This window comes from Limulus polyphemus, unplaced genomic scaffold, assembly GCF_000517525.1.
Source record: "Limulus polyphemus unplaced genomic scaffold, Limulus_polyphemus-2.1.2 Scaffold54, whole genome shotgun sequence".
Classification (NCBI taxonomy): Eukaryota; Metazoa; Arthropoda; class Merostomata; order Xiphosura; family Limulidae; genus Limulus; species Limulus polyphemus.
Window position 1 is genome coordinate 488,575 of NW_013665664.1, and position 19,677 is coordinate 508,251.

The 19,677-nt window shown below is 32.6% G+C and overlaps 1 protein-coding gene across 1 annotated transcript in view; it reads right to left on the reverse strand.

The window, feature by feature from the left end:
• Positions 1 to 5,592: 5,592 nt before the first annotated feature.
• The window catches only part of LOC106463575, a 14,915-nt gene continuing 830 nt past the window's right edge, over positions 5,593 to 19,677 (reverse strand). Inside the window, exons 2-5 of the mRNA XM_022391597.1 lie at positions 16,049 to 16,162; positions 10,705 to 10,863; positions 7,245 to 7,439; positions 5,593 to 6,675 (exon numbers count right to left, since the gene is read on the reverse strand). Of these exons, the coding sequence (XP_022247305.1) occupies positions 5,867 to 6,675; positions 7,245 to 7,439; positions 10,705 to 10,863; positions 16,049 to 16,162 (1,277 nt within the window). The 3' untranslated portion in view covers positions 5,593 to 5,866. The remainder of the gene's footprint in view (positions 6,676 to 7,244; positions 7,440 to 10,704; positions 10,864 to 16,048; positions 16,163 to 19,677) is intronic.

The window sequence follows — 19,677 nt, forward strand, 5'->3', positions numbered from 1 at the left end:
AGAACGCAATCAAAGACTTCAAGCACAAGCTGCAAGATAGGCTGCTCAAATACATGAAGAGACTTTGGAACAACGCAAAGTTTGACTTCCAGCTCAAGCTGAAAGGCTACAAAGACAGCAAGAAACTGTTGAACAGCACAAAGCCAGAGTTCAGTCAGAATCATCAAGGAAAGCTGGATGTAGACAAAAAGAAACTTCTGAACAACGTCAAACCAGACTTCAAGCACAAAAATTAAGACAAATAACTTACAGAGAGCAAGAAACAGAGGAGTAACATGATGTACGACTTCAGGCTCAAAGAACAAGATAAGCTCAAACATGATCTAATTCCAAATAAAACTTTGTTTGATTAAATGCTTTTTTTATTTCTCTCATCACAGCTTTTGTCCACTTACTGAATAATCTGCTGAAAAAAATACTGATCTATACATTTCAAATCTAAATTTTCACCGTGCAACGCCGGGTAACTCAGCTAGTGTTTAATAAATAAGGATTTTTAGTTGCCAGAATACTTTGCAGTTGTCTACCGCGCTTTCTAAACATAACCGGACTTACCTGTTGTCTATTCATATAATAAATTTTTAATATTTTTCAAATATAATTTAACAGTAACACATTTTAAGTAACGAAAAGCGTGCCCAAGGAAACTATAAAAAATAATAAATCCTAGATTTGTGGTTTGTTACTACGTCTTCTAAACTTTCCGCTAAATTTCGATTTTATTCTCTGGAGGAACTTTATTTAATCTCACTTTTCCACGAAACTCTGAATTGCTTTTCACACCGCTTTATTAACTCTATACTGAAGGAAATTCTTTACAAGCTGTTCTATCCAATGGTATTTAAACTTTGGCTTGTAGCTATTTTCAAAGCTGATCTCCATAGTTGTTCACGTCACATGTTATAAAGTCATAAAAGAGTGTGATAAAAAGAGGCTACATTAATAAAGGCAGAGGAAAAGAAAATCATGTGAGAAACAAAATCTTTAGAATTATATCCTTAAGTGAGGATCGTTCTTTTAACAAATATAAACCTATGCTTTGTGATGAGGGAAAAGTTTTAAAAAATCGATAAATGCATTGCTTATAGTTACAGGACAGCCTCCTCCAGTTTGCAAGAATGCAAGATTGAATGCTGTTGTTTTTTAATTATTATTCTTTGTGAATCACATTAACTAAATATTAAAAATAACAAAATATCAATTACATAATATTTTTGAATAAGCAAATTGTTAATATAGCAAGATTTATTATTTTACTTTAATTTTTAAATTTAATATGCAGGTGTGCACTCAACACCCGAAAAGTGCTCAATAGTCAGGAGAGGATTAAATAATAAAAAAATCACATTTCCAATAAAAGTTCGAACCTTATGAACTTTTGAAATATGATTGTGGCATGTAATAGGCTTATTAGTTTTGTTTGATTATACATTATGTTCATTGGATCATTTTGTTACGCATGATATGGATCTTTCATTACTGTTTTTGTTTTACTTGCATGATTAAATTTTTAAAAAATTTATATTCTAATGCTTAGATGTATGTAGTATTTTATTCAATCATGTCTTTTACTTATGTTTTTTCTTGTATTTTGTAGCGTAAAAAATTATGATTTTATATTGTTGCGTCAGCGAGGTCACGTGACTAGTATCACGCCACCTGTTTCAAGAAATATCCTGTTCGTTCAAGAATGCCCTAGCATTTACTAGACATGTGTTAGTCTTGTATATATAAGACGTTCACGACGTGACGGGACAACAGAGGTAATGAGTAATTGAATGTATGCGGATAAAATATTGTTGGCCACGTAAGACGTGTTATAGCGTTGTTATAGAGCGACTGTTGAAATTAAGTGTATCGTAAAGTTGTATCCGGAAAGAATAAACCAGTTTTATTTAAGAAAGGACTTGTGTCGCTAAAGTTTCGTTGGAACGAATTTACGGAAAATTAGCTAACGAACAGAGACGTAACAATATTATTTCTAAAAACGGATAGCTTAGTTTAGACATCAGTATGATAGCTGTTTAGTCTGTCTTAGGCGTAGTTAGATAGGCAAGGTTAGTATTAGGGTTACTATGTTTAGTGTCTAAATTGGTCTGTTTGTGTGTTAGGTTCTAAGATGACCGGATAAAAGAAGATAGTTGATTTGTTTCTATAACACCCATTACCAGTATGGTCATATATTGCATCAAACTGGATATATTTTATGTGTTTATTGTTACAACATTCACTGCAAAGATATAACCAAAATAAATGAGTTTAATCACTTATTTTATGTATAAAATACACTAAGAACTTCAACAATAGTATTTTTGTTTAGGCTTTGTGTTACTCGTATGATTTTAGAGATCCTGAACCCACAAGGAATTTAGTGCATATATAGTTTTGACAAATGTGTGTAAAAATAAACCAAAAAAACAAACAATGAGGGTCCATATGAGCCCGCTTAGGCAATTTGAGAATATGCATTATGCTAACTCTTGCGTTTCAGGGGTTTTGGATTCAAGTCTTGAGTTTGATGCTTATATTTGTTTGGTTAATGATTTAAGTAGACAGTTAGTTTTTGCTTATTTCACTTTATCAGAAGTGATGCCACTAAGTGTGAAGTGTAATGATGGAAGCTTTGAACTGTTAAATGTATTTGTGTACAATGTCTATGTCGTGGAAATGTTGTTTTTTTTTATAATGTTGTATCACGTGTTTTTATTTTCCTAATTTAAATTTCTGTTAAGAATTTTTTAAATTCATATAATTTTTTTTTCTTAATGTTTTACAATTTGCAGTTTTCAATGTTATTTGAGTAAGATTATTGATTTTCTTTGTTTTTGAATTTCGCATAAAGCTACACGAGGGCTATCTGCGCTAGCCATCCCTAATTTAGTAGTGTAAGACTAGAAGAAAGGCAGCTAGTCATCACCACCCACTCTTATGCTACTCTTTTACCAACGAATAGTAGGATTGACCGTCACATTATAACGCCCCCATGGCTGAAAGGGCGAGCATGTTTGGTGTGACGGGGATTCGAACTCGCGACCCTCAGATTGTGAGTCGAGCGCCCTAACCACCTGGCCATACCAGATTATTGATCTGGCAATGTTTGATGTAGCAGAGTACACATAAACGTATTTATGCTTTTCATGTTTTGTTTATTAGATTTTGTGCTGTCTGTCTATTGTTTCTGCCATGAGGGTGCTACAGAATGTGCCTATACTGTCTGAATGTTATATTTTGATGTTATGTGCTATAGGTAAATAGATTAAAGTGTGTATAGAGATCACAGGCTCAAATATTTTATTTGTGTTCTTCCGTTTTCAAATTTTAAGTAATGGTTGGCCAAGGTCAAGTCTTAAGATAAAGGAGGGAGAAGCTGTTGCATGCTTACATATACAAATTTACACTCATATAATTAATATACTGGTGTTCTGCTGTGAGAACTGATATATCTGTATTCAACATGTAAAAGGTTTTCTTAAGAATGTTGTTTTATTTTATGGCAAACGAAATAGTATCATTTCAGTATCACCTTGGCCATCTGTGTGGGAGGTGACCACACTTTTCTGGTGGTTAATATGCAGTTGCCATAGGCAAGTAAGGAAACTGTACAATCTGATTCCACCTTTTTTGTTTCAGGTTCTTTCTGTAATGAGGTCACCATTTATTGATGGGCTCTATGTCTGTTTTGAAGAGATTGGATGTGATCTCATGAGAGTTAGTAGAATGTGTCAACTCTTATGTTGAATTTTAATTTAGTTATGTGAAGAAAGTGATATTTCTTGTTTTATATACCAGTCAACCATTGTATCAGTCCAAGTTTTTACAATACAATTGTATTACCAAGTTCCATTAAGTTTTCTCTCACCTGTGTCCAACCTAATACGCGTGGAACACAATTCAACTTCTAAGATTTACATCTAGGATGTTTTTTATGTATTTTGAATTGTGCAACACTCAATAAAACTGCTGTTATTTTTTTTTACACATCTTGTTACTTATGTACTATTTTGTTTTGCCAGCTCACACAATTTGAGCACCCACACCTATTTTGATTCTGCATTTCTTGTTATTGTGGGATCTTGACTAACTGGCCATTTAACAAACTGAGAAAGATTATAACAGTACACTACAGTTCAGCTTATAAAATACTAATTTTGTACAGCTTTTCAAAATTAAAATCCCTATGTAATTTTTAATACAACTTTCATTTTTATAGAAATATTTCATGTAGAATATAAATGACAGTAAGTGGATAATTATTACAACAAAACATAATATACTTATTGAAGTTGTGAAAATATATTTTACAACAATACATACATTAGTAAAACTAAAAATGGCTAAAAAATTATGATATTCAAACTGTCGAATTATACCATTCTTTTTTATCAGATTTAAATGGTCTTATCATTTTGAATTTGCTGATGTTATAAACCAGAAGTCAGTATAAATATACAGTTATATGTAGCTACAGAGTATCTTATTTTTTTACCTTTTCATATTTATAGAATAAAGTAAACTTATATCCCTACAAAATGTTTTTTTTATTAATTCAATACAATAGCAAATCACTCGTGTTCCAACGTTCTAAATGTGTGGATTTATGGTGCTGGTAGAATGTTTAGAACTTAGATAGTTTGGATTTAAGGTCATTTATGAAAGATTTCCAGGTTGCTATCAGCAAATTTTAATCCTTTTGTGGTTTAGATACTTTCAGGTAAGTTTAAAACATTTCAAAGTTATAAGATTACAAAGAGGTGTGATACAAGTGAGCATCCTTCTAAACAAAATCTAAGTTTTGGGGTGAAGGTGATGACTTTATGACTCTTTGTTTGTAATTCTGTAATGTCTTATGTACTGTGATTATTTTTCTAAATCATATTCGACATTACAGTTTCTTTAAGTGAAATTGAGTCATTCTCTACCAAACAAAGGTAAACTTTTCTGAGCAAAAGTAATGGCCTAGCTTTAGGTAACTTGTGTTTGATTTGTTTTGAATTTTGTGCAAAGCTACATTAAACATGAGGGCTATCTGCACTAGCTGTCCCTAATTTAGCAGTGATAGACTAGAGGGAAGGCAGCTGGTCAACAACAATCGCAAACTCTTGGGCTACTCTTTTATCAATGAATAGTGGGATTGACCATCACATTCATTTGCTTGTGTTGTTTTGGATTCTTTCAGCAAAGCTACTCAAACAGCTATTGTCACATAGCAGTCACTAACTTTGAACTGATAAAAATGATATTAATCAACAACACTTACTACTAACTCTTGTCTGACCAAATATTGGGATTTGACCACCCACCATGCATATAGCATACCACAGTATGAAGCATGTTTTGTTGCAATGGGCCATGAACCATGTACCAGCTTTATAGTCTGAACAAAGTAGCCTCTGGGCCACACCTGGCTCTCAAGTACAGTTGGACGTTAAAAGTACATTATAAAATGTTTGTTTTTGTTGTTTTCTAAATGATTATTTTATGAAATTTCCAATACTTAAGTTTAGTATGAAGTATGCGCATTTATTTTTCAGTTCAAAATAATTACAGTAAACTCATTATTTATGGAAGAAAACTTAAGAGTCATTATTTAAACATTATGCCACATAATACAAAAATCTAAATACACTCAGAGTATTTATATAAATATAATCAACTTACAGATCATTGATTTACAACAACTTAAATCTCACTTTTTAAAACCACTAAGTTAAGCATTTATTATATCTTTGGTATCAACAAATAGTTTATAATTATTCATCACAGCCAAGTAAGGCACAGAAAAATCACATGTAATCTCTGTTAGTCAAAATCATTTCTTACATCTATTTGTAACAAATTGTTTTTTTCAGTTATAAAAATATGTGTATCAGTAAGGTCTCCAAACTGAAAGGTCTCTAGAACTGCCTTGAGAAGATGCTTCAGTCAAATCAGTTCTTACATTTTCCATTATAATAGTGGAGGGTGTTACTGGTAATCTAACATGAGAGTTTCCTCCAGAATCAGCTTCCTGTTGAAACAGGCGTGAATTAATATACTGAGAAGGAACCACAAAGGTCCCTTGAGAAGTATGAGGTTGATTTGTTTGGTGGTGCTGTAGAGAAATCACATTTGTATCAGTAGTAGTTACCCTAAATTCATTGCCCAGTAAGTGAAGGGATGGATGAATTTGGGATTGAGATATACCAGAATAGGGGTGTGGATACAATAGAGTTGGAGGAACTACTGGAGAACTCAGATACATTCCTCCTGCACTTGCACAGTTTATGGCATTGGCTCCATAGAATCCTCTAGAGGGTATAATTCCTGAACCACTGTAATTGGATGACAAAGAAAATGATGAATTACTAGGACAAGATAGAAGTGCAACTGTTGAAACTGGTTGAGGCACAGATAGATCCATGGAAGATCTATTGTGACTGGAAATATGATCAGAAGGAATCCTGAAGTCTGGGATGCCAATACCCATAACAAAAGATGTTCCTCGGGTTGTACCATCTCCTGTTGGAGAATTGTTCAAAGAGTACCCATTTGAAGAACCAGCATCTCTTATAGACTGTCCATAGTCTATTCTCTCTGACTGCTTAAACACCCTTAGGTTTGATCCAGATGGTGCTTCTGTCAAGTTCTGTAATGTTTGTCCTGATGGTGCTCCAGCTACTGAATCAAGTTGGAGGGCTAAAGAAATGAGAAACTTGTAACATATTTATCTGTAAAATAAAATGTGCTGAAACAGATTCAAGATTATAAATTATTGAAAAGTTAGATAATTATTTTCTTTTACTCGCATAAAAAAGTATATATAAATTTTATGTCTTAGTGAGGGAAAAACATTTCACATTTGAAGTAAATAAATGAGTTGCCAAGTTAGTGAAGAGATAAACAGTGGTTACCTTTACAAATGTAAAAATACTTAACTTGGACTTAAGACCCTTTTAGTAAAAATACGCATATAAAATTCTTAAGAAACATGAAACATAGCAAATATCTTATTGTCGTGCCTATCTCATTTCACACCATTCAGATCTAATATGTACTAAACATTTCATTTTAACTATTCTATTAAAATATTACATGATGCCCTTATATAATTTCAAACAAAAACATTTATTTCAGATGTAATATTTTCATTTCAGTATAACTTTTTAAAGATAAGTGTTTATTATTAAGAAACAAAAATAAATTGTAAAATTCATTATGAAGGTTGATGTATAAAACTGGTATATTAAATAATAATGATATTTAACCTGAAGAGAATGTACACGGAGTATCCACATCTGTGTTCCGTTGATTGTCAGGTTGTGCTTCTTGGGAATGGGTACATGTATTCATGGAACTTGGGAATGTAGGTGGTTGAAATGCACATGTAGAGGATAAATATGGATTATGATATGACCCCCAAGATGGTTCTTGAGGTGGCATGTGAAATGTAGCATTGATATCTAAAAAGAAATATACAAAAAAGTTGTTTTGAATTTTCATTGGCATATATATATATATATATGTGTATGTGTGTGTATATCTTCACAATTAAGAAAAAATTGACTACATACAAAATATTTTCTGATAACCAGTTCATAGAATTAAGAAACACGTGTATTGCATACTATTTCTTAGAAAAAACTAAGAGAATTTCTTAGAAAATGTGTGAATTTCCAACATGTTAAAATGACTACTTCTGGAAAACTTGGACAGATGCTTTTACTATTATCAATCCTTTTTACTACTGATACAATAGTTATTGTTACAATTTGAAGGATTTTAGTCAAATACTGTATGCATGGGGCAGTGTGGCCTCATGCTTTTGACTTGTAGTCGAGTCCTTAAGCAAGACACTTTATTCCACTTGTTCTAGTTTACCTAGCTGTAGTATAGATACCAACAGTTAGCTGGGATTTACCCTGCAATGTACTAGTATTCTGTTCAGGGGGTATGGGTGACCATTCTCATCCACTTGTACCACTTGACACCAGAGTTCAAAAGTACCAGCTCCATGTGCCTTGCAAAGACACAGCAAGGATTTAATTTTTTTTTTTAACTGTATGCATTGGAAAAAAAAAGAACTAGAATGAAACAAGTGCTCATTTACATTTCATATTTAAACTTAAAAGTTAAATTTCTAATAAAGTTTTGTTGTTTGCTGAAATTGAATGAGTGTATAGGTACACATACTAAGTGATAACAGATCTTAATGAACTGTCGATGAAGGCAAATGAATGCAGAGGTTCAGAGTTTGTGAAGCATTTGATCATGGTTACCTGTTGAAGAAAATATAAGTATATAGTTTAATAGTGTGTGTGTGTGCGTGGTTACAAGTAGTACAATACCTTGATTACAAAGGATTAACCACAGTTTTTATGAATGGCTTGTACATATTAATACAGCATAGCATTACTGTAGATGTAAGTCATGCACCAAAGACCACATGTTTTAACACTTAAATATATAGAACTTTCATGATGCTATAGCACTATATGTATCTCAAGTCTGAGAGATATGTCACAGTCATTTCTTAAAATACTTGTATAGCAAGATTATAAGACAATGTTCTCATTGGAAATAAGAGAACATGTACAGCTGAGTATTTAGGGCAGCAGTAGTACCAAACTCACACATAAGCCAATACAGGGCAACAGCTTAATCTGCAGAAAGAAGGCTATAGTTGCAAAAGGTAAAACTCTCATTCTAAAAACCACTTCGATGAAAGTAGGCACATATCTGGTAGTATTAGCAAGATAATCAACAAGGATTCTCAGTTGATGAAGGCTAAACGTTCACAAGCTTCCTCCCATACCTTGAAATCAGTGGCTGTTTTCATGAGAAAGATAGTTAAAAAAATACTGAAATCACAGAAATACCATTCAACAACACACCTTTCAAGTTCTGTGTTGTAAGTAGCTTGAATGGACTTTTGTGCCTTTGGTGTGCTTACGTATGGTCTTGGAAGGTGACGTCTACGTATAGTAGATAGCCTAAAAGAGTTTGGAGAAAACGTTCTGTCTAAGTCTGGTACTGCTATTCTTCGCTAAAGTTTATTTGAAAATTGTGTGTGTTGGACAATATGTTGGACATGAAGATGAGTACATTCGACGATGTAGGAAGCAGTTACAATAGCAACATGAGACCTGGAATATCCTGCTTATCAATGTGATTGAGGTATATGATTGTACAGGTTTATAGCTTGTGTGATGTTAATTATGATCTGTACATGGGGCATATATATTAAATTACTTCTTGAACCTATTCCTGTTACTTACAATATTATTAATGCTTCTATTCAAGCTGAATTTCACTGAAGAACAAATGAACTTGGAGCAACTTTGAAACAAAAGTAGGTCACTTAAATGATAACCCTGATAATTAATGGAAAAGTATGTCAAATGAAAAATCAACAAGAACACTGTATGGTTAGTTGCTGATATCTACAACAACCTTTAATCAATGATCAAGATGTCTCACACCCACAAACCTACATGGTGATATGCAACATTATTTTCTTAACTTGTTTCCATAACAGAGAGCACAACGTATATGTATGATTACAGGTATGACGTTTGTAATAAAATGACTCAAGGTTCAAGGCTACTACAAAATTTGCTAAAGGAATAAATAACTTGTATCTTTCTGTTATCTATGTAATATGCATTGTTCATGCAAACCGGGTGTGAATCAGTGTTTCCTTATGAAGAATAATCATGTCTTTTATTTATTCTGCTTTACTTGAACGTGTATTTGTAGAATTATTTTCATTTATTTCCCCTTGAAAAAACAAAAAAAGAATGTCCGCATTTTTTTATCCAAAGCAGCGCATTGGTATTTCACGCTGTGGTTGCTTCAATTATCCAAATAGCAACCTATTTTTTTTTCGCAAAGTAAGCTGTATTTCGTAATTACATAATCTATGCTGTATGTCACCTTGAACTTGAAGGGCTCCATGTTCCATGAGAAATATTCTGTGAATCTGATACATTACACATGACGAAAATTTAAAATTTATAAAACAATTGTAATACTAACCAAAGGTATTCACATTCTTCCTGTACTTAAATCCTTCACAAGGTTTTTTTTTACGTGCTGGCAAAGGACTCTCTGCTAGAGGTCGCCAGTCTTTCCAAATTTACAAAAAAAAAGAAAAAAAAAGTTCACTAGACTTAAGGCATTGAATCCCTTTTCCAGCCCTTTCCTCCCCTCCCTTTCCAAGAAAAAAAAAGTTTCTGATTAAGTCAACTGGATCTAACCATCAATATGATTTTTATGGCCATAAGTCAGCGAATAACTGGAATGAAAATAAATGTAAAGGGACACCACATATAAAAGGCAAACGATAAACACCTATAATATAACTCTTTTAATATAAACAATCTCTTAACAATTATTCTTTATCTCTGTAATAAAGCTTGTCAAAAACAACATAGATTTTGTATAAGGTAGACTAATATAATACGAATTTAATTCTTACAAAGTTTTTCTTCTGATAAATATAGAATTATAATATAATGATACATTTCATGTTACTATATTTAAACCACTTCATTTATATAATTTTTATCACTTACGTGGTGTTAATCTAGCATATACTCTCTGTCAAAGTTGATGTTGAGTAATCTGATAGTGTCATCAGTTATTTATGAGCTGGTATAAAATGTCAAAAAACTATTAATAATTAAATGTTTTACGACATGATTTTTGTAAAGAAATAGTACGTACCCTGACCAGAAGGGGGAACTGGAGCAGCAAATCCCCTAGGCAATTCTAAGGTGAGCTGGCCTGTCTTCATTCGTAAATGATCCCACTCTCTTAAATGATCTAAAAAAGGGGGACGTTGACATAAAGCTGTGGCAAATGCCCGTAGATGCCTCTGTTCTCCTAAAAAAAACACAACAAAAAAACAATAGATTAAAGCCTGCTTATAATAGTCCATATGTGTTACTATATCAGTTAGATTGTAACTGTATTTAGAAGTTACATCTGCTATGTCCAAGGTTTCAAAATAAGCTAATACTATTTATAAACCAGACCTGTTTATAGAAATTATTCAAGCACATGACTTAAAAGTTGGACGGAAATGAATAGCACGATAACGCCTACAATGGCCTCTTAACAAGTACAATTACTAGCGAAATAATACAAAATATTCACCCTTTTCAACTGAAGTGGATAAGTCGAATAAATAATTAGGGAGATACTATATAGAAAAACCTGTCTTGAATGGGAATAAATGACCGATGTTTACTCCCTACAGCAATGTTCAAGAAGTTAAAAAGAGACAAAAGTAACTGAGACTGAAATTTCATATTTAAGGTGACCAGATATTTACAATTTTCTAATAAATGTAACGCCACCTTTATTTTAAAAGACTTTGAAGGTATATAAAGGAGCACATGTTTATAAATTATTTACGGTAGTTTATTTGAATTTGACACTCTGAGTGAAAACTACAGCTAAGTAAAAGCTTCCTAAGCCTAACTGTATTTTTCACCAGACCCACTGCTAGTCTATATATATTATTCTTAATACAAGAAATGCTTCGCATTCTTCTACCAGAGCCAGTTTCTTAGCAATGTACTGCAATATTCTTATCAGCCAATGTATTAGTTCAAAATTTACCATAATAAATTAGTGATTCTGCTATTACCGAAAACAGGATCCAACCAAAACTTTCATCACATGAAGTTCTGATACTTGTTCCATAAAATATTTCCACCAACAATGCATAGATCACAAAATTGTTCGCAACGTAATGCGTGTGCTTTGAGTGCAATATTCTCACCAAGAAAGCAACTGATGAAAAAAGAAAAGAAAAATAACTTACTTAAGTTTGTGATTTTTTTTTTATATTTATATCACTTCATACTTTTATTCTGCACTTTTAATACTCTTATAATATGGAACACGAAGTTACTTTTATATTAAACTCTTTCAATGTGAAATTATGAAACGTATTTTAAATACACATTCAGTAATTATGATATACACGTCCTTGCTTTCTTTCTGTGAAATTTATTTCATCAGGAAGAAATCAACTTCGTGATACCTGTATGTTCTATTTTATTAGCCCATCCCCTCCCCTAGTGGCACAGCGGTGTGTCTATGGGCTTACAGCACTAGAATCCTGGTTTCAGTACTCCTGGTGGGTAGAGCACATATTGCCCATTGTGTTGATTTGTGCTTAATTTCAAACAAACGGATCTTTTTTTATTGTAACATGAATGAGTATGTTATGTATATTATACTTTATTATTACACAAAGAAATACATTGTGTATATTTTATTTTATTATTACATAAAGGAATGCCTTATGTACATATAATATCAAACTGGTGAATTTAGAATACATGATACATAATAACAGTTTTCTTAAGGGAGAAAAACATTATATTTTCTCTATTCATTGTGCTTGATTATAATATGAAGAACTGAACTGTATATGAAAAGATGAATATTATATTGAAAAATTACTACATAGTTGTTAACTGTCTAAGAGAAAGCTACAATTAACAAACTGAGATGCAAACGATACATAGTGATGAAAAAAGTCTTTCTACATACAGCTGCTATTTATTTTATCGCGTCTAACTGGATAAACTGAAGCTACACGTATTCTATAAAACTCAGAGTTAATGATCCAGCATCAATATTGTGGTATTTTACTGTATCAAAGAAATTAACGTTATTTTTTTTTATCGAGAAAAATTTACTATTAAAAATATACTTTGCACGTGTCAGTTCTCTATCTCCATCCAATATGGCGTCAAATGCGTCTAACAGTAGAAGTATAACGTCACGTGCATAAGGTCTATAGTATCTCAAATTATAATATACAAAAAACAGGCTTTACACAACACATTTCAACTGTCAGAACATTACTACTCTACATCAGAATAGTTACTAACCAACTGACTAATAAGGGAAAGAAAAAACAATTAAAATATATTGTTTGAATGAACATCAGACTAGAAAGGAAAATACTGTTATGGTGAAAATTTTTCTCAGAATTTGTTAATGATAACCAAAATACACTTGAAGAAAACATTATACTAAATAAAGCCGTGATGTCTCCTGGCGGTTACTTTACGGATTAAGTATGCTAAAATCCGGGTTAGATTCCCAGAGGTGGACACAGCAGATAACCGAATGCGGCTTTGCACTAAGACAACCAGATAGCCAGCCAACCAAGCCTGTGATATCATACTATCATGCTGCCTATAAAATTTCTTAGTTTAGTTGCGCGTGAGTAACTAATGCCTGACTACCAATAAACGTGGTCCAATTTTTTTCTGCATTTCTATAAGTCTTCTGTTTGTTTCTATAAACTTAGATGTTATTGCAGGAGACAGAAGTGTTTTTTTTAAACATCTACATACTGAAAAAAAAAAAATATGATAAGACTTATAATAATCGCCCAACCCAACTTCTTGAAACTCTAAATAGAAACCAGAGGGAATCTTCAATAGCCGCTGCACTTGAAACTCTTTTAGGCAGGATTAAAGTAAATTAATTTATGAGACCTTTGTTTCCCTTTCTATTTGCTACATTTTTGTGAGCCAGCAATACCAAATGTGGGGCGCGCGTATACCCGATTCGGTTTTATTACTTCTCACGATCTCTACCAGCCTAACCTCAAATTGAAATTATTTTAGGCAGGATTAGAGTAAATTAATCTTTGAGACCTTAGGCGTGGTCAAATACATCAATCGAAAGGGTTTGATCTCCTATGTCCAAAACTGTAATTAGATCTCAAGTCGGTCACGCTATGACGGAGCTATGAGCTAAAAGTTTGTACTTGAAAAACAAAAAACTCAGAGCTGTTCTATGAGCCTCTTTTTACACTTTTACCTCTCTTCATAAGATTTTTTTAAATTGTGGTTTCCTTTAGAGCCTTCAGTTAATTAAGAGACATTAAGTAAGATCTAGAACAATTACTTAATTCCCCACCTAATATATAATTTACTAATGGACAATTATATATCAAAATAAGCCAAGGCTCTTTGTCCTGGTAAACTTGATCCTAATCTAACAGCACAATTCCAAGCTACAGATAAGGCCGTTACGTCGTAGAGTTGCACTAGAATTCATTCGTAGCTATAGTAGATAAAGACGGGAGTTGCACTATCTTCAGGATGTCTGATATGTCAGCTCGCTCACAGACATTTGTATCACTAATGTAAATATGATATCCTGATCTAGTTAAGCGATTTTAGCTAATTCATGTAGATGATATTTTCATAAAAACCTTTCTAAGTGAGTGAGCAAATTAAGAATAAAGTCAGTGTCAGGAGGGTATATAAAAATCACAGTATAGTTAATACCACAACCAAATATCTTTAACAAACGACAGAAACAAAATTTGATGTAACTTAAAATTTTAATAAATCTTATACTTTTGTAATTAACTTTACTATGTATTTGTATCCTGTAAAACTCATATGACCTAATAGGTAAAGGTGGATTATATATATATATATATACTCCTAAAAGTGAAAATAATAAAAAGACTTTGTTTAAAGTTTGAATTTATCAAAGGTGCGTATTGGGCTATTCTTTTCTGCCCACCGCCGTGTATCGAAACCCAATTTCGAGCACCTTAAGCCCTCAGACTTACCACTGATTCCCCAGTGGGACAGTGGTAAGTTTATGAAATTAGACGCTAAAATCCGGGATTCGATTTCCCGCAGTGGACAAAGCAGATAATTCACTGTTAAGTTGCTCTAAAACAAACAGAACTTAGCACTGAACCACCGGTAGGTGGGGCTTGAAAGAATAATTGCTACGTTTTCTTTCCATCTTCTCGATCGTTTTTAATTAGAGAACAATTAAAAGTGAATAGAGTGGCATTTCCTGTGTATAGTAGTTAACTTAAAAACAAAAAGAAATTAAAAAATTGATATTACAAGTTATGGTTAGCGCTTGTATGGGGTTGATACTTAAGCACTTTATGTAAGATAAACTTTCTAGGCGCCAAAATACAATTCAGTATGGCTTAACTTAAACTATTAATATCGTTTTCTATCACACAGTCTTAAAGACGCAAAGCGATTTTTGATTATCAAGTTAATGCTCTACAAGTCCACGGGTAGATGGCGTTTTAAACAATAATGGAAGATCTGGGACGTTAACGTTTTACGCTAAATTATTTGGCAGAAAGGGCCGTGGTTAATCAAAAATTTTCTAACGAAGGTGATACTAATTTCTTTAGGGCAGTTTTGTTACATTTTAAAAGTATCCACGCAGTTATGGCTATTCTACATTATCGTATTTTAAACAGTGTGTATATATATATGAAGTTCATGATCGGTTTTTATTAAATGGAACATTACATTTAGATTAACAGAATACAGAGAGATTTTAAATTACGTGACGAGATGAATTTTGCCACTGTAAATGTTGGATGAATCTCGTTTATGGTTTTGGACGTTTTCACACGGATATTTATATTTAATTCATTTGTCTAAAGATGATGGGTTAAAGGGTCCATAATTTATAATCCTAATTAGATTTTGTTGAACACTTTATATTCAGTGGCTTATTTATATGTGGGGAAGCTGCCTGACCACATTTATGAAAAATCCACATGAGAAATATATAAGATTAATACTTTTTGTATTCAAGTACCTGTTTAATGATACCCAGTCCCAACTCGTAGAGAACATCAACGCCTGTGGGACTCAAGGATCTGTTTGATACAGTTGCAACTCGTGAAAAAACACCAAGGCCCGCGCGGCCAGCTTTGATATCCCTTCAAGTCAATAGTTAAGGTGTTCCACATACACTCCCTCCCACGCAGTAATATTACACGAAACGATCGGAAGCAAGTTTTTTGTTTTTTACTAATTATTAGTCATAATTTAGAACGTTATTCTATTTACTTGATATTAGTAGGATTAGCCTGGAGGGGTGGGAAGATAATATTCTTGTTCCAGAGTCTTCATAGGTCTACGTACGACAATGTGTACACTGTGTAATAATGTTTCCATAGGGTACTAACTCGTTATATACATTCCACGAAAAACAGGTAAAATGAGGAAACATCAATAGACAGGGATGTACTTACGTGTTTTGCTTCGAGGCTCCCTAGGCCCATCAACTGTGACCTTGATAGCCTTGCTGTAGGTAGCTACCTGGGGTGGGGAGGTGCTCAGTGTGATTGTAAGCGTTAAACTTTTTCCTATGAAATAACATTAAATATAATCATTAGTTAAATACACATTATAAAGTTACAGTGTTAACAGCAATAAATTCATAGAAGATTATCGATACAGATGATAAGAACAGATCATTGTTCAGTTCTTAGAACACTTTGTAAGATAGAATAATGAAAATGTTCTTAGAAGTTCTCTCATTCTTCGCAGTACTGCATGATTTACCACTTCTTGGAAAACCTTTCTTGTTCTTATCTTAAAGATGTAAAAGAAAAATACTAAGAAAAACTCGCTATTTTCAAAATTTTCGGTCTATATTCAATTAGTAATATGTATAAACTCACGTTTTAATTCGAAACTATTAAACTATATACAGCTTTTTAATCTTAAAAGTAACATTAGTCGAGTTAGCCTGGAGGGGATGGGGTAATATTCTTGTTTCAAGGTCTTCATAGGCCTACGTACGACACTGTGTACAATGTATAATGATGTTACGACAGCGGAAGTCACGTGACACTAGTAACACGTCATGATATTTTAGAAGGATCATGTCTGTTCGTGGCAACTCTGGTCTTTTCTACGCGCCCTGTATATAAGTGCGCCAGATAAAGCGAGATTAATTAATCAGAATAGAATTGCAAACAGACAGGCGGACAATCGAGTCAAGCGCGGTAGTGACCTTAAGTAAAATACGTGAATCTTTGTGAATTCTAGCGTGTGTTTAAGTTAAAGTGACTGTGGAAACTAAGTGTATTGCAAAGTTGAGTTGAGAAAGAATAAACTAGTTTTATTTAAGAAAGGACTTGTATTGCTGAAGTTTATCGGAAAGAATTTCTACGGAAAATTAACAAACGAACACAGAGACGTAACAATAATAATATTTACATTATGGATATTTATAATGTGTATGTCTTTCTCAGAATATACGTCAGGTTCATTTAAGATCAAACATGGAGTAGCTCAGGGTTCAGTCTTTTGACTGACATTGTTAATGATTAATCACACTTATAGTTAATCAAATGTAAATATATAATACAACCATTTTTTGTTGTAATCATAACACTTTGCAGAACTGATATTTATCATGATTTAAACATCTTTTCTAAATGTTATCGAGTTAACAAATTATCTCCAAAATAAACTAAAAATGTATATTTAACTTTTAGAACTTTAAAAAGGAAATTTGCTACTTCAAATTCCATCTCATATAATAATTTCATTATCCAAGAATTATCATACATTAAATATTTGTGTTTTTGGCTTGATATTACCTTTTCTTGGAAATATGACATGTCTTCCTAAAAAATTAACTAATTCTGGAGTATTTTTGAAAATATTCGTTGGATTTTACCATTAGAAAAAGTTATAACTTTATAAAATAATTTCTTATATCCTCATCTTATATATGATAACGTATACGAAGAACACTTAAAGCAGAGTTTAATGTTTCATAACAAATGCTTTCTAATTTAAAACTTAGTAGAAATTTCGAAAAAAATCACTTCGTGTGAAACCACAACTAGTGAAATAAATTGGAACTTAAAATATTGAAAACATTTTGAATGTTTTTTAAAAGGCACCTTATTTCACGAATACACATAGACTGATCAAAATAATACAAACATCTAAAATTTTTAAACTCAAAATTCAAGTATTTTTTGTCTTGAAGCAAAAAATGTAGCCATATGATAATTTAATTTTTTTTTTCATTGAATTTGTCTCTATATTTTTTTATTTTGAGAAAGGCTATAAAATTGCCAAACTAAAAAGGTCTATCATGTTTCCAGAGAGGCACGATTGTAAGAGTGTCTAGCTGGAATTTCACCAACATAACACCTAAAATAATTAATGTATCATGAGGATCAGTGCCAAAAGTGATGTCTGTATGGATATTGAAAACTAAGACCTCAAGGAGACAAATATAATAATGGTCGAAAATTTGAGCTGATATACAAGCATTGGTACAAGTAGTAAAACGTAAACATAAGACTGCAGCATAAAAAGAAATGGTCTAGCAAGGCCAAGGTGGTTGGGGCGCTCGACTCGCAATCTGAGGGTTCGAATCCCTATCTTACTATTCGTTGGTAAAAGAATAGCCCAAGAGTTGGCGGTGGGTGGTGATGACTAGCTGCCTTACCTCTAGTCTTTCACTGTTAGATTAGGGATGGCTAGCACAGATAGCCCTCATGTAGTTTTGCGCGAAATTCAAAGAAACAGCATCAAAAGTATGTGAAGAACTTAACGTTAGTCTACAACATCCAATCTCTGGCGTAAAAAGAAAGCAATACAACTGGAACAGCACTGCATAAGATGGATTACTATGGCACGTCTGCATTCAGAAATCCATAATAACACACACACACACACACAAATGCAAAAGCCCATGAAATGAACGTTTTTCTATGTGTGTTGAAGATCAACAGAAGCTTAGGATCCTGAATATTTTGTGTCGTCAATTAAACATGGTGGGGGGGGGGGTCCTTTGAAGATATGGGCAGCTTTTTTGTTGAAATAATTCAGCGCTTAATATTTCACTCAAAAGTGAAGTGACAGCAAATAATTATGAATTATCGCAGAATAGGTTCGCTCTATGATGAATATTTTTTTATCCCAAACGTAGCCGGTCTGTTTCAGGAAGACAAGGCACTAATCCATACTGCTGAAATTGTTAAGGATGATTTAAAGAGCATCAGAAAGAGTTTGGGCACCACCACGATCATCATATTTAAATGTTATCAACTCTCTATGGTTAGTTCTGCAAACAAACCTTCGAAATAAATTTCTATCATGAGCATCACCTCAACAATTAGAGGGAGCTTTGATCGACAAACAGAAAACAGCTAATAGTTGTCTAATACACAATACTTTATTTCACTGATTCCATGCCGTATAAATGCTGTATTGCCTGTTCATAGTGGACATGCTTCATATTAATAACCTGTAAAAATTAGCAGATGTTTTCTCTATTTTGTTAATTTATAAATTAGTGTAAAGCTATGCTAATTTATTACAAAATTACATTATTTTTTGTCTAATTTTAATATAATTGTTATATTCTTCTTCTTTTTTTTTAAATTGTCTGTTAAGATTATAAATGTTTTGTCTAAGCTAAGCTCTGCTTCTTTGCCAAGATATTATTTGGCTATAAACGTTTTAAGGTATATGATTTGTCAGTGTTATTATCTTTATGTGAATTGTATTTTGTAATGTACAGTTATTTATCTTATTTTATTTTTCTATACATGTCAATGTTATTAAAACTATTCAATGTTTTCGCTGTGTTTAAAAGTTGGTAGTATATTTAAACGCTCTCGTTTTATTTCACATCATCAAATCATCTAAGGTTCAAATGAAATAGTATACCCTAAAGCCAGACAGTTTTAAACATCCAACAGTGTTACTGAGGAAATGGCGAGGCTGAGCTAATACTAAAGTTTTTTTTATATCATTAAATATTAGAGAAACATTAGAAATAATGAAATATAAAAAAAGCAAAAAAAAACAAGTACTAAACAGAGATGAAGGACCAGCAAGTCAATAC